This window comes from Engystomops pustulosus, chromosome 8 (assembly GCF_040894005.1).
Source record: "Engystomops pustulosus chromosome 8, aEngPut4.maternal, whole genome shotgun sequence".
Taxonomy (NCBI): domain Eukaryota; kingdom Metazoa; phylum Chordata; class Amphibia; order Anura; family Leptodactylidae; genus Engystomops; species Engystomops pustulosus.
Genome location: NC_092418.1, coordinates 4694207 through 4709004, shown reverse-complemented (window position 1 = coordinate 4709004; position 14798 = coordinate 4694207). Strand labels below are relative to the sequence as shown.

The 14798-nt window shown below is 45.4% G+C and overlaps 1 protein-coding gene across 1 annotated transcript; it reads right to left on the bottom strand.

Moving 5' to 3' along the window:
- Positions 1 to 13480: 13480 nt before the first annotated feature.
- On the bottom strand, positions 13481 to 14413 carry LOC140075649 (taste receptor type 2 member 143-like). The gene has a single exon (XM_072121784.1). It carries the CDS (start codon positions 14411 to 14413, stop codon positions 13481 to 13483), a length of 933 nt encoding a protein of 310 aa, XP_071977885.1.
- Between the last annotated feature and the right edge of the window lie 385 nt (positions 14414 to 14798).

The window sequence follows — 14798 nt, the reverse complement described above, 5'->3', positions numbered from 1 at the left end:
AGGTCCTCTGTTATACTGGGACACCTGCAAATACCTGCCAGGTCCTCTGTTATACTGAGACACCTGCAAATACCTGCCAGGACCTCTGTTATACTGGGACACCTGCAAATACCTGCCAGGTCCTCTGTTATACTGGGACACCTTCAAATACCTGCCAGGTCCTCTGTTATACTGAGACACCTGCAAATACCTGCCAGGACCTATGTTATACTGGGACACCTGCAAATACCTGCCAGGACCTCTGTTATACTGAGACACCTGCAAATACCTGCCAGGACCTCTGTTATACTGAGACACCTGCAAATACCTGCCAGGTCCTCTGTTATACTGGGACACCTGCAATTATCTGCCAGGACCTCTGTTATACTGAGACACCTGCAATTATCTGCCAGGTCCTCTGTTATACTGGGACACCTGCAAATACCTGCCAGGACCTCTGTTATACTGGGACACCTCGAAAAATACCTGCCAGGTCCTCTGTTATACTGGGACACCTGCAAATACCTGCCAGGACCTCTGTTATACTGGGACACCTGCAAATACCTGCCAGGTCCTCTGTTATACTGGGACACCTGCAATTATCTGCCAGGTCCTCTGTTATACTGGGACACCTGCAAATACCTGCCAGGTCCTCTGTTATACTGGGACACTTGCAAATACCTGCCAGGACCTCTGTTATACTGAGACACCTGCAATTATCTGCCAGGTCCTCTGTTATACTGAGACACCTGCAAATACCTGCCAGGACCTCTGTTATACTGGGACACCTGCAATTATCTGCAAGGTACTCTGTTATACTGGGACACCTGCAAATACCTGCCAGGTCCTCTGTTATACTGAGACACCTGCAAATACATGCCAAGACCTCTGTTATACTGGGACACCTGCAATTATCTGCAAGGTACTCTGTTATACTGGGACACCTGCAAATACCTGCCAGGTCCTCTGTTATACTGAGACACCTGCAAATACATGCCAGGTCCTCTGTTATACTGGGACACCTGCAATTATCTGCAAGGTACTCTGTTATACTGGGACACCTGCAAATACCTGCCAGGTCCTCTGTTATACTGAGACACCTGCAAATACATGCCAGGACCTCTGTTATACTGGGACACCTGCAATTATCTGCCAGGTCCTCTGTTATACTGGGACACCTGCAATTATCTGCCAGGTCCTCTGTTATACTGGGACACCTGCAAATACCTGCCAGGTCCTCTGTTATACTGGGACACCTGCAAATACCTGCCAGGACCTCTGTTATACTGAGACACCTGCAAATACCTGCCAGGACCTCTGTTATACTGGGACACCTGCAAATACTTGCCAGGTCCTCTGTTATACTGGGACACCTGCAATTATCTGCCAGGACCTCTGTTATACTGGGACACCTGCAATTATCTACCAGGTCCTCTGTTATACTGGGACACCTGTAAATACCTGGCAGGTCCTCTGTTATACTGGGACACCTGTAATTATCTGCCAGGTCCTCTGTTATACTGGGACACCTGCAAATACCTGCCAGGTCCTCTGTTATACTGGGACACCTGCAATTATCTGCCAGGACCTCTGTTATACTGGGACACCTGCAATAATCTGCCAGGTCCTCTGTTATACTGGGACACCTGCAAATACCTGCCAGGACCTCTGTTATACTGAGACACCTGCAATTATCTGCCAGGTCCTCTGTTATACTGGGACACCTGCAATTATCTACCAGGACCTCTGTTATACTGGGACACCTGCAATAATCTGCCAGGTCCTCTGTTATACTGGGACACCTGCAATTATCTACCAGGACCTCTGTTATACTGGGACACCTGCAATAATCTGCCAGGTCCTCTGTTATACTGGGACACCTGCAATTATCTGCCAGGACCTCTGTTATACTGGGACACCTGCAAATACCTGCCAGGTCCCCTGTTATACTGAGACACCTGCAAATACCTGCCAGGTCCTCTGTTATACTGGGACACCTGCAATTATCTGCCAGGACCTCTGTTATACTGGGACACCTGCAAATACCTGCCAGGTCCTCTGTTATACTGGGACACCTGCAAATACCTGCCAGGTCCTCTGTTATACTGGGACACCTGCAAATACCTGCCAGGTCCTCTGTTATACTGGGACACCTGCAATTATCTGCCAGGTCCTCTGTTATTCTGGGACACCTGCAAATAGCTGCCAGGACCTCTGTTATACTGGGACACCTGCAATTATCTGCCGGGTCCTCTGTTATACTGGGACACCAGCAATTATCTCCCAGGTCCTCTGAACTGGGACACCTGCAAATACCTGCCAGGTCCTCTGAACTGGGACACCTGCAAATACCTGCCAGGTCCTCTGAACTGGGACACCTGCAAATACCTGCCAGGTCCTCTGTTATACTGGGACACCTGCAAATACCTGCCAGGTCCTCTGTTATACTGGGACACCTGCAATTATCTGCCAGGCACTCTGTTATTCTGGGACACCTGCAAATACCTGCCAGGACCTCTGTTATACTGGGACACCTGCAAATACCTGCCAGGTCCTCTGTTATACTGGGACACCTGCAATTATCTGCCAGGCACTCTGTTATTCTGGGACACCTGCAAATACCTGCCAGGACCTCTGTTATACTGAGACACCTGCAAATACCTGCCAGGTCCTCTGTTATACTGGGACACCTGCAATTATCTGCCAGGACCTCTGTTATACTGGGACACCTGCAATTATCTGCCAGGTCATCTGTTATACTGGGACACCTGCAATTATCTGCCAGGACCTCTGTTATACTGGGACACCTGCAAATACCTGCCAGGACCTCTGTTATACTGGGACACCTGCAAATACCTGCCAGGTCATCTGTTATACTGGGACACCTGCAATTATCTGCCAGGTCATCTGTTATACTGGGACACCTGCAATTATCTGCCAGGTCCTCTGTTATACTGGGACATCTGCAAATACTTGCCAGGACCTCTGTTATACTGGGACACCTGCAATTATCTGCCAGGTCCTCTGTTATACTGGGACACCTGCAAATACCTGCCAGGTCCTCTGTTATACTGGGACACCTGCAATTATCTGCCAGGTCCTCTGTTATACTGGGACACCTGCAATTATCTGCCAGGTCCTCTGTTATACTGGGACACCTGCAAATACCTGCCAGGTCCTCTGTTATACTGGGACACCTGCAAATACCTGCCAGGTCCTCTGTTATACTGGGACACCTGCAATTATCTGCCAAGTCCTCTGTTATACTGGGACACCTGCAATTATCTGCCAGGTCCTCTGTTATACTGGGACACCTGCAAATACCTGCCAGGTCCTCTGTTATACTGGGACACCTGCAAATACCTGCCAAGTCCTCTGTTATACTGGGACACCTGCAATTATCTGCCAAGTCCTCTGAACTGGGACACCTGCAAATACCTGCCAGGTCCTCTGTTATACTGGGACACCTGCAAATACCTGCCAGGTCCTCTGTTATACTGGGACACCTGCAAATACCTGCCAGGTCCTCTGTTATACTGGGACACCTGCAAATACCTGCCAGGACCTCTGTTACACTGGGACACCTGCAAATACCTGCCAGGTCCTCTGTTATACTGGGACACCTGCAATTACCTGCCAGGTCCTCTGTTATACTGGGACACCTGCAAATACCTGCCAGGACCTCTGTTATACTGGGACACCGGAAAATACCTGCCAGGTCCTCCGTTATACTGGGACACCTGCAAATACCTGCCAGGACCTCTGTTATACTGGGACACCTGCAATTATCTGCCGGGTCCTCTGTTATACTGGGACACCTGCAAATACCTGCCAGGACCTCTGTTATACTGGGACACCGGAAAATACCTGCCAGGTCCTCCGTTATACTGGGACACCTGCAAATACCTGCCAGGACCTCTGTTATACTGGGACACCTGCAAATACCTGCTAGGACCTCTGTTATACTCGGACACCGGAAAATACCTGCCAGGACCTCTGTTATACTGGGACACCTGCAAATACCTGCCGAGCTTCATCCACATGACAATACACAAGAATAGATGGGAGAGCTCCATCAATGTGCACACAAGTCACACGAGTTGTTCCCTGAGTATCTGTGAATAAGGATCGGTTGGAGGAGGGAGTATCCTAGAAAAGTCACCAGATGAAAACCGAGTCACTGTCATTAGAGTAGAACATTTTATGGGTCATTTACTAAGCGCCTGATTCGCATTTTCCCGACGTGTTACCCGAATATTTCCAATTTGCGCCGATTTCTCCTGTATTGCCCCGGGATTTTGATGCACGCGATCGGATTGTGACGCATCGGTGCTGGCATGCACGCGACGGAAATTGGGGGGCGTGGCCGAACGAAAACCCGACGGATTCGGAAAAACGGCTGCATTTAAAAAAAAAGTGTCGCTGGACTCGCACTTACCTTCAATAGTAAAAGGCCGGTGTACTTCAGTGCATTCCGGCGGGCCTCGGGGAACTTCAGCGCAGCACCGCCACCTGGTGGACGTCGGAGGAACTACCTTAGTGAATCCCGGCCGGACCCGAATCCACCGCAGAGAACGCTTGTTTGTTCTACCTCACCAGCTCCCTGCTAGTGTCCTGTGGTGAGTCCCAAATTTACTTTGGTTTGGAAGCATTTAAAAAAATAAACACATGATTGTCTGTGCTGCTCAATCCCTTACATAAGGGTGGAGTTGCACAGGAGCAGAAAGGTTTCATAGTTTCATAGTTTATACGGTTGAAAAAAGACACTTGTCCATCAAGTTCAACCAAGGAAGGGAAGGGATTGGATGAGGAAGGGATTTAGGGGAAACAATTCTATATAACATAACCATCAATGTTATTTAGGTGTAAAAAGGCATCTAGACCCTTCTTAAAGCTCTCTGCTGTCCCTGCTGTGACCAGCGCCTGAGCTCTCTGCGGTCCCTGCTGTGACCAGCGCCTGAGCTCTCTGCTGTCCCTGCTGTGACCAGCGCCTGAGCTCTCTGCTGTCCCTGCTGTGACCAGTGCCTGAGGCAGGCTATTCCACAGAGTGACAGTTCTCATAGTAAAAAAGCCCTGTCGCCTCCGGTGATTAAATCTTGATTTCTCCAGACGGAGACAGTGCCCCCTCGTCTTTTGATTTGATCTAATCTGAAACAACTTACCACCATATTTTTTGTATGGACCATTCATATATTTAAATAAATTAATCATGTCCCCTCGTAGTCGTCTCTTTTCCAGACTAAATAAATCTAGTTGTTTTAATCTTTCCTCATAACTAAGACCCTCCATACCCCTTATCATTTTTGTGGCTCTACGTTGAACCCTCTCCAGCTCCAGGGCATCCTTTTTATGGACCGGTGCCCAGAACTGGACAGCATATTCCAGGTGAGGCCGAACCAGTGCCTTGTAAAGGGGTAATATTACATCCCTATCACGAGAGTCCATACCACTTTTGATACACGACAAGATCCTACTAGCTTTAGAGGCAGCTGATTGACATTGCATGCTGTTATTCAATTTATGATCTACTAGTACCCCCAGGTCCATCTCAACAAGGGACTCTCCCAGATTTACTCCCCCAAGGACATATTTTGCCTTTGGATTATGGGCCCCTAGGTGCATAACCTTACATTTATCCACATTAAACCTCATTTGCCAAGTGGATGACCAAACATTCAGTTTGTCCAAGTCACCCTGCAGCCTATGAACATCCTCCATAGACTGTATTACACTACACAGTTTGGTGTCATCTGCAAAAATAGACACAGTGCTATTAATTCCTACCTCTATATCATTGATAAATATATTAAATAGTAGTGGGCCAAGCACAGAACCCTGGGGTACACCACTCATAACTGGCGACCATTCCGAGTAGGAATCATTGACCACAACTCTCTGGATACGATCCTTCAGACAGTTTTCAATCCAATTGCAAATGATTTCTGCCAAACCAATAGCCCTAATTTTACCCATCAGGCGTCTATGAGGGACAGTGTCAAATGCCTTTGCAAAGTCCAAGAACACAATATCCACAGCTGCTCCTCCATCCAGGCACCTGCTCACCTCTTCATAGAAGCAGATAAGGTTAGTTTGACAACTTCTATTCTTAGTAAACCCATGCTGGCTATCACTTATTATTCTATTTGATGTCACATACTCCAGTATGTAGTCTTTTACTAACCCTTCCAATACTTTCCCCACAATGGAAGTTAAGCTTACAGGTCTGTAATTGCCTGGCGAAGTTCTAGAGCCCTTTTTATATATTGGCACCACATTTGCCTTGCGCCAGTCACTTGGCACCACACCAGACATTACGGAATCCCTGAAGATTTTAGACAGTGGTACAGCAATAACAGAACTGAGTTCTTTAAGAACTCTGGGGTGTAACCCATCTGGTCCAGGAGCTTTGTACACATTGATTTTATTGAGCTTAGATTGGATAATGTCTACATTTAGCCAGTCTAGTATATTACAGGGTGCATGACCCGCACTGGCACCACCCAAGTCAGAAGTTCTCTCTTCTATTGTATAAACGGAGCTAAAAAACCTATTAAGTAACTCCGCCTTCTCTTGGTCTCCAGTCACCGATGCCCCATTTTCAGAATAAAGGGGTCCAACCTGTTCTGACCCATTTTTTTTTGCATTGATATACTTAAAAAATTTCTTGGGATTTGTTTTGCTATCTTTAGCCACCTGTCTTTCATTTTGTATTTTGGCTGATTTGATTTCTTTTTTACAGATTTTGGTAAGTTTTTTGTAAGTATTGAAAGCCTCTGGTGACCCGTCAGATTTATATTTTTTAAATGCCCTCTTTTTCTCATTAATTGCCCTTTTAACTGTAGCTGTAAGCCACGCGGGATGTGATCTAGCCCGTCTATACTTGTTACCTATTGGAATAAATTTAGAAGTATAAAAACCCAGGATAGATTTGAATTTCTCCCATTTAACATTAGTATCACCATGTGACAGTATCTGATCCCAGTCTGTATCCACTAGTGCAGCCCTGAATTTCTGGAAATTGGCCCTCTTAAAATTCAAAGTTTTCGATTTTCCCACCTGTTTCTGCTTTTTAACGTTTAAGAGGAAAATAATTATATTATGATCGCTGTTCCCAAGGGGTTCCCGGACACTGACATTTTGGATAATCTCCTCATTGTTAGAAATCACAAGGTCCAACAATGCGTCACCTCTTGTGGGATCTTCTACCAGCTGCACCATAAAATTATCCTGAAGAATGTTCATAAAATGTCTCCCCTTCACAGATGAAGACGAGCCCTGACCCCAATTTATATTTGGAAAGTTAAAGTCTCCCATTATCACTACGGTCCCCTCCTGTGCAGCCCGCTCCATCTGTTTATATAGGTGACCCTCTATTTCCTCAGAGATGTTAGGGGGTCTATAAATTACACCCAAAACAATTTTTTCAAAGCTCTCTTGGCTTTGAATTTCAACCCACAAAGTTTCAGCCTCCTCACACTCTTCTGAGACCACTGACTCATTCACAATCGCTTTTAAGTCTCTTCTGACATACAGACATACACCACCTCCCCTCCTATTACATACAGACATACACCACCTCCCCTCCTATTACATACAGACATACACCACCTCCCCTCCTATTACATACAGACATACACCACCTCCCCTCCTATTACATACAGACATACACCACCTCCCCTCCTATTACATATACACATACACCACCTCCCCTCCTATTACATACAGACATACACCACCTCCCCTCCTATTACATGCAGACATACACCACCTCCCCTCCTATTACATATACACATACACCACCTCCCCTCCTATTACATATATACACATACACCACCTCCCCTCCTATTATATATATACACATACACCACCTCCCCTCCTATTATATATATACACATACACCACCTCCCCTCCTATTACATATATACACATACACCACCTCCCCGCCTATTACATATACACATACACCACCTCCCCTCCTATTATATATATACACATACACCACCTCCCCTCCTATTATATATATACACATACACCACCTCCCCTCCTATTACATACAGACATACACCACCTCCCCTCCTATTACATACAGACATACACCACCTCCCCTCCTATTACATACAGACATACACCACCTCCCCTCCTATTACATACAGACATACACCACCTCCCCCCTATTACATACAGACATACACCACCTCCCCTCCTATTACATACAGACATACACCACCTCCCCTCCTATTACATACAGACATACACCACCTCCCCTCCTATTACATACAGACATACACCACCTCCCCCCTATTACATACAGACATACACCACCTCCCCTCCTATTACATACAGACATACACCACCTCCCCTCCTATTACATACAGACATACACCACCTCCCCTCCTATTACATGCAGACATACACCACCTCCCCTCCTATTACATATACACATACACCACCTCCCCTCCTATTACATATATACACATACACCACCTCCCCTCCTATTATATATATACACATACACCACCTCCCCTCCTATTATATATATACACATACACCACCTCCTCTCCTATTACATACAGACATACACCACCTCCCCTCCTATTACATATACACATACACCACCTCCCCTCCTATTATATATATACACATACACCACCTCCCCTCCTATTATATATATACACATACACCACCTCCCCTCCTATTACATACAGACATACACCACCTCCTCTCCTATTACATACAGACATACACCACCTCCCCTCCTATTACATACAGACATACACCACCTCCCCTCCTATTACATATGTACACATACACCACCTCCCCTCCTATTACATATACACATACACCACCTCCCCTCCTATTACATATATACACATACACCACCTCCTCTCCTATTACATATATACACATACACCACCTCCCCTCCTATTACATATATACACATACACCACCTCCCCTCCTATTACATATATACACATACACCACCTCCCCGCCTATTACATATATACACATACACCACCTCCCCTCCTATTACATATACACATACACCACCTCCCCTCCTATTACATATACACATACACCACCTCCCCTCCTATTACATATACACATACACCGCCTCCACTCCTATTACATATATACACATACACCACCTCCTCTCCTATTACATATATACACATACACCACCTCCCCTCCTATTACATATATACACATACACCACCTCCCCTCCTATTACATATATACACATACACCACCTCCCCTCCTATTACATATATACACATACACCACCTCCCCTCCTATTACATATATACACATACACCACCTCCCCTCCTATTACATATATACACATACACCACCTCCCCTCCTATTACATATATACACATACACCACCTCCCCGCCTATTACATATATACACATACACCACCTCCCCTCCTATTACATATATACACATACACCACCTCCCCTCCTATTACATATATACACATACACCACCTCCCCTCCTATTACATATATACACATACACCACCTCCCCTCCTATTACATATACACATACACCACCTCCCCTCCTATTACATATATACACATACACCACCTCCCCTCCTATTACATATATACACATACACCACCTCCCCTCCTATTACATATACACATACACCACCTCCCCTCCTATTACATATATACACATACACCACCTCCTCTCCTATTACATATATATACATACACCACCTCCCCTCCTATTATATATACACATACACCACCTCCCCTCCTATTTGCCCTGTCTTTCCGAAAGAGTGTAAAACCTTGAATATTAACACCCCAATCATGCGATGCATGAAGCCATGTCTCTACTACACCAACAACATCTAACTGTTCCTCTAATATCAGAGCCTCAAGCTCGCCCATTTTGCCTGTGATACTTCTGGCATTTGTGAACATACAATTTAATTTTCCACAGTTATTTATCTGATTTAAAGTAATTGTACTGGCACATATATCCTCACCACTGTTCTGAAACTTGTGGATCTCCTTATCCACTGCCTTAGGCCCCCATACACCGCCCACCTCACCACCCACCAACATAACCTGCCCCCTCTCTGACCTGTCTACCCCTTCAGTGTCTTCCTTTTCCTCCTCCCCCGATCCTAGTTTAAATACTCCGCCACCCCTGCTAGGATCCTCTCCCCCAGCACAGCAGCCCCCCTTCCACTTAGGTGCAAGTTATCTGCAGAAAACAGCTTGTACCCCAGTGAAAAGTCAGCCCAATGCTCTAGGAACCCAAATCCCTCTGCTCTACACCAGGATCTGAGCCATGCATTTACCTCCCTGAGCTCCCGCTGTCTGCTCTGTGTAGCGCATGGCACAGGTAGGATTCCGGAGAATACTACCTTGGAGGTCCTTTCCTTAAGCTTTGAACCTAGTTCTTTAAAATTATTCTTCAGGCTCCTCCACCTACCATCTATTCTGTCATTGGTACCAACATGGACCACGACAGCTGGGTCATCCCCAGCCCCTCCCAGTAATTTATCCACCCTTTCCACCACATGCCGAACCCTGGCACCAGGGAGACAGCAAACCATTCGGTTGAGGCGGTCTTGGCGACAAATTATTCTATCCGTCTTCCTTATTATAGAGTCCCCTACAACCACTAGCTGCCTTGGCTTACCTGCACTCCCATCCACCCTACTACTAGCTGGTCTGCTCCCCCGGCTGTGAGGGAGTGCAGGATCCGCTAGGGCTGCCATTTCTGACACTGACGTCCTGACATCATTGCACAATTTTGCAATTTTGCTTGGATGTTCAGAGTCAGAGTTGGCCTTCCTTTTCTTTGACCCCTTCCTACTCCCTCTAGTTACAGTAACCAAGCTACCCACCTGGCCCTGCTGGCTTTCCTCTCCACCCTCCACTTCTACCCCGCTTATTGCTTGCTCAGTGAGCAGCATACTCCTCTCAAGATTGTCAATTGCTCGCAGCCGTGCAATATCTTCCTCCAGATCTCTAACACGAGCTTCTAGTAGAAAAATATGGGCACATCTGTCACAGCGGTATTCACCCTGGAACTCCTGCTCCAGCAGTGTATACATGTGGCAGAGTGTGCACTGGAGCATACCACCAATCTTGCTAGCCATATCCAAGTTACAAAACTGTGATGAGTATATAAATCAAGAGATATAAAATGTAGGTTACTTACAGTTCTGTGGACTTCTCTTTTTCAAACTCCGCTTTTTTAAACTCACTTAAGTTCACTAGCCACTTAGAATCACAAGGTGGAGGTGAGCAGTACGGACAAGTCACATGTTTGTTTTTTTAAATGCATCCAAACCAGAACATCCCCTGGGACTCACCACAGGATTCTGGTAGGGAGCTGGCAAGATGAAACACACAATTTTATTGTAATGAAACTGCTCCCATGAGACACAGAGGTATCTGGTGTAATGGACTTCTGCTGCCTGTCTTTATTTAAATGAGGTCCCTGGTGACAGGTTCCCTTGAATACCAGTAATGACATGTATAAATGACTCACTTTTTGCCTGAGATGAATCAAGTTTAGAGGCTGTGGAGGGTCCTTCAGATGCCCCTAACGCGGCCTCTATAGCAACTAGAACCACAGTTTTTGTCAGGACTTGTTGATCCATTTTTGCCTGCATCACTCAGGGCAATTGCTCTGCTATGAGCAGACTAGTTCTGTTTTCTCATCATGGAGCTGAGTGTGTGCTTCAGGTATTGTTTGAGTGCTGGACAGCCAAACCAATTAGTGGCTGGGATAGCGTGCAGGAATTCCATACATACCTACTCCTCAGTCCACTCAGTGCTGGTTATACTGGTCTCTTGCTACTTCTGTTTTGTTTTTATTATTATATACTTTGACCTTTTATATATACTTTTACAACCCTTCGCCACATGAATTTGTGTGCCAACATCTTGGTTTTTACACAAATTGGGGCTCATTTACTAAGGGTCCGCGGACCACGATTGCGTGGGGTTTCCTGAATATTTCCATTTTCCGGAAAAAACCCTGGGTGGTTTTTGGTGCACGCGATCAGATTGTGACGCATTGGCGCCAACTTGCACGCAGCAAAAATCAGGGGGCGTGCCGTCAAACCGTAGAATTTAAAGATGGAATTGTGTCGCAAGATCAAGTACTCACATGTACCAGGAAGAAGAAGGTGAACTCCGGCGGACCTGGGCGCGGAAGCGGCACCTGCAGGAAATTGGACGCACGGGATTAGTGAATTGCGCCGGACCCGAATCCTCGTTGGACAACGCACCGCGGGATGGCGACGGGACAGGGAAGTAAATGTGCCTCATTGTCCTTCTTTCTGTCTCTGTCTGTCATCTGTCCTGTGCACACACACAAAATGGGGACTGTTGCCTAGTTGTCTGCTATGTTTTAGAGCAGGGTATGGTAAGTAGGTAGGGACCTGGGTTCTGCATAAGCTCAGGACCATTGTACCTCTTCCTTTTGTTGACAGTCTTGTTGCTATTATAATTTGTACAGATGATAATCAAATATTTTAAAGAGCAAAATGACACAAAATGATATTTTCTGAACATGTATCATGGACATAGTTTTTCATCATTGTGAACACTTAGATCTCTCAGAGTTTTTTACAATTGATATCAGGGTTTCTAGATCAATCAGCCTTTCAGATTCAAGACCTGGTTCTGCTTGCTGCAGATAGGAATGTTTAGGGAGCAGTAGAGAGATAAAAAGTTCAAACTCTACTCATAACACTATCCACTTATTTCATTAACACTTACAGCTAGTCATTCCTTTGAGAAAGGGGATAAAAGGCGAATGTTTTTTACGTCTGCAATAGAAAAAAAAACTTTGCATTTGTTACTGATGGGCACAGATTTATCTATGGTCAGGGAAGAAAATGATAAATGGTACCGCGATGGGAACCAAACTCACCCCAGATGGGATAATAATGTTGGATTAGAGACAAGAGTTTATTATAACATATGTAAGGCAGCAAACATTTTTATCTATTTTTATTCATAGCAATGATTGGAATATTCTTCTCATTGCAGATAAATTAGTGATGAGAGAAGGGTCGGCAGTAGTCGCTGCAGCACTTCCTCCGTACTCCTCTTTCTCCAGCATAGACACTAAAGGTAGGTTCCCTAGAACTCATTCTGTGGCCCATATGTGCTGTTGGAAGTAAAAGCATGTGAATTATCTCTAGTTCCCAGACTGCACCAGGGCTGGATATTATATAACTAGGGGGTGAGGTGGGTCCTATGGAGCTCACACTGTTGGTTTGTCTGTGTATATCCACACTAGAGTCACATACATATCACTGAGCGCATCTCATCCTGTGATGTTTATGCATCGATTTCACCACTTTGCTATGGAGCCCAGTCTTCCCTTGGTATCATCATCCTGAAGCTGGATATTAGATTATTAACTTTTACATTAGTAGCCCCTCCCTGTTGGACAACATTCTGTAAGTGAATCCTAGGAATACAGATATCATACACTTCTTATCACATCCACATTATAATGTCATTGCTGTAGGAATTTCTGCTGAGGTCTTAACATCCTTCTCCAAGAGCTTCTTAGTTTGGGATTATCAAGAATGTGCAGAAAAGCCTGAGCGGGAGAGAACAAGAATATCAGGAATAAATCTATCCAGTACCCAAGACTGTAAGGGGCAAACACCTCGGAATGGTAGAAAAACATGGAAAGATAGAAAACAGAATAGAGAACTAGGAAGTGCAACATTTTATGGATAACACGTCTGTACAAAGTCAGGTTAATGTCCCCCAAAGTCATCGTGTCCTTCATCTTCTGGATATGAAGCATTAGGAACCCCACAGTAATAATCGTGGTGATAAAAGACAACACAAAGGGTAGACAAATCAAGAGGAAAATACCATCAGCCACAAGTGCCCTGTATGTCCTGATCTCCAGAGACTGGTGGCTCTGCTCTATGATGGACTCATTCCGGTGCAGGACTTGTGGGGGTCTGTAGAGAAGGAGACTCAGGAAAGAGGTGCCCAGAGACACCAACTCCACAGCGAAAATCTGCCAAGGGACTATAGAGGCGATCTTCATCTTCACCCAAACAAGGAACCCGCTTTGGACATTGACAACTTTAATGAAATAGAAGAAGCAGAGGAGGGCGGTGAGCCACGAGCAGGAGCACATGCTGTATACAGAGAAGAAGTTGACTATGTTTTTGGAAGACCAGTTTTGGAGGAATTTAGTCTGTAGGATGTCAGGAAACAAACTGAAAGTTGACACAACGGTGAAAAGGACAGCAGAAGAATTCAGAGCCACCTCGATTCTGTCTCTAGAGCGGAGATGTCTCGTCTTCTGCCAGTCACAAAGGATCACGACTAAGATAAAGAAACTGAGGACGATGGATGCAAAAAGCTCAAGGGAAATAATCGACAGACCAATAATAAACGTGGGGCTTCTGATAAGAACATCCATGGTCGGGGCGGCTCCTGAGGCTCCTCTATTAAGCAGAGATGTCCTGGACGCACAGATGATATATTTTATGGATTTTCAGGTCTCCCCTGTGTCTTTGAGTCTGAGATGGTGGAAAAGCTTGGACGCAGCTATGATGCAGTTTTGGGTGGCTTTGGCTTTGAATATGCAAACACTTTTGTAATAAGTCATGATCCCATGACAAAACTCATCACTGATGAAGATGGATGGAAGATTTCCTACAGACAAATGTCTACTACAAAAACACCCGACTACGGACCAATAAGACATTTAAAATGACACCATATACAATTTGTGTTTGGGCTTCCTCAACAATGGAGCTTCAGCGTCCTCCTCTCCATATTGTGGTGAAGAAATATATTATGAA

Bases quoted from the DNA above. Each gene is read 5' to 3' on its own strand.
- LOC140075649 (XM_072121784.1), bottom strand. From the start codon at position 14,413: ATGGATGTTCTTATCAGAAGCCCCACGTTTATTATTGGTCTGTCGATT.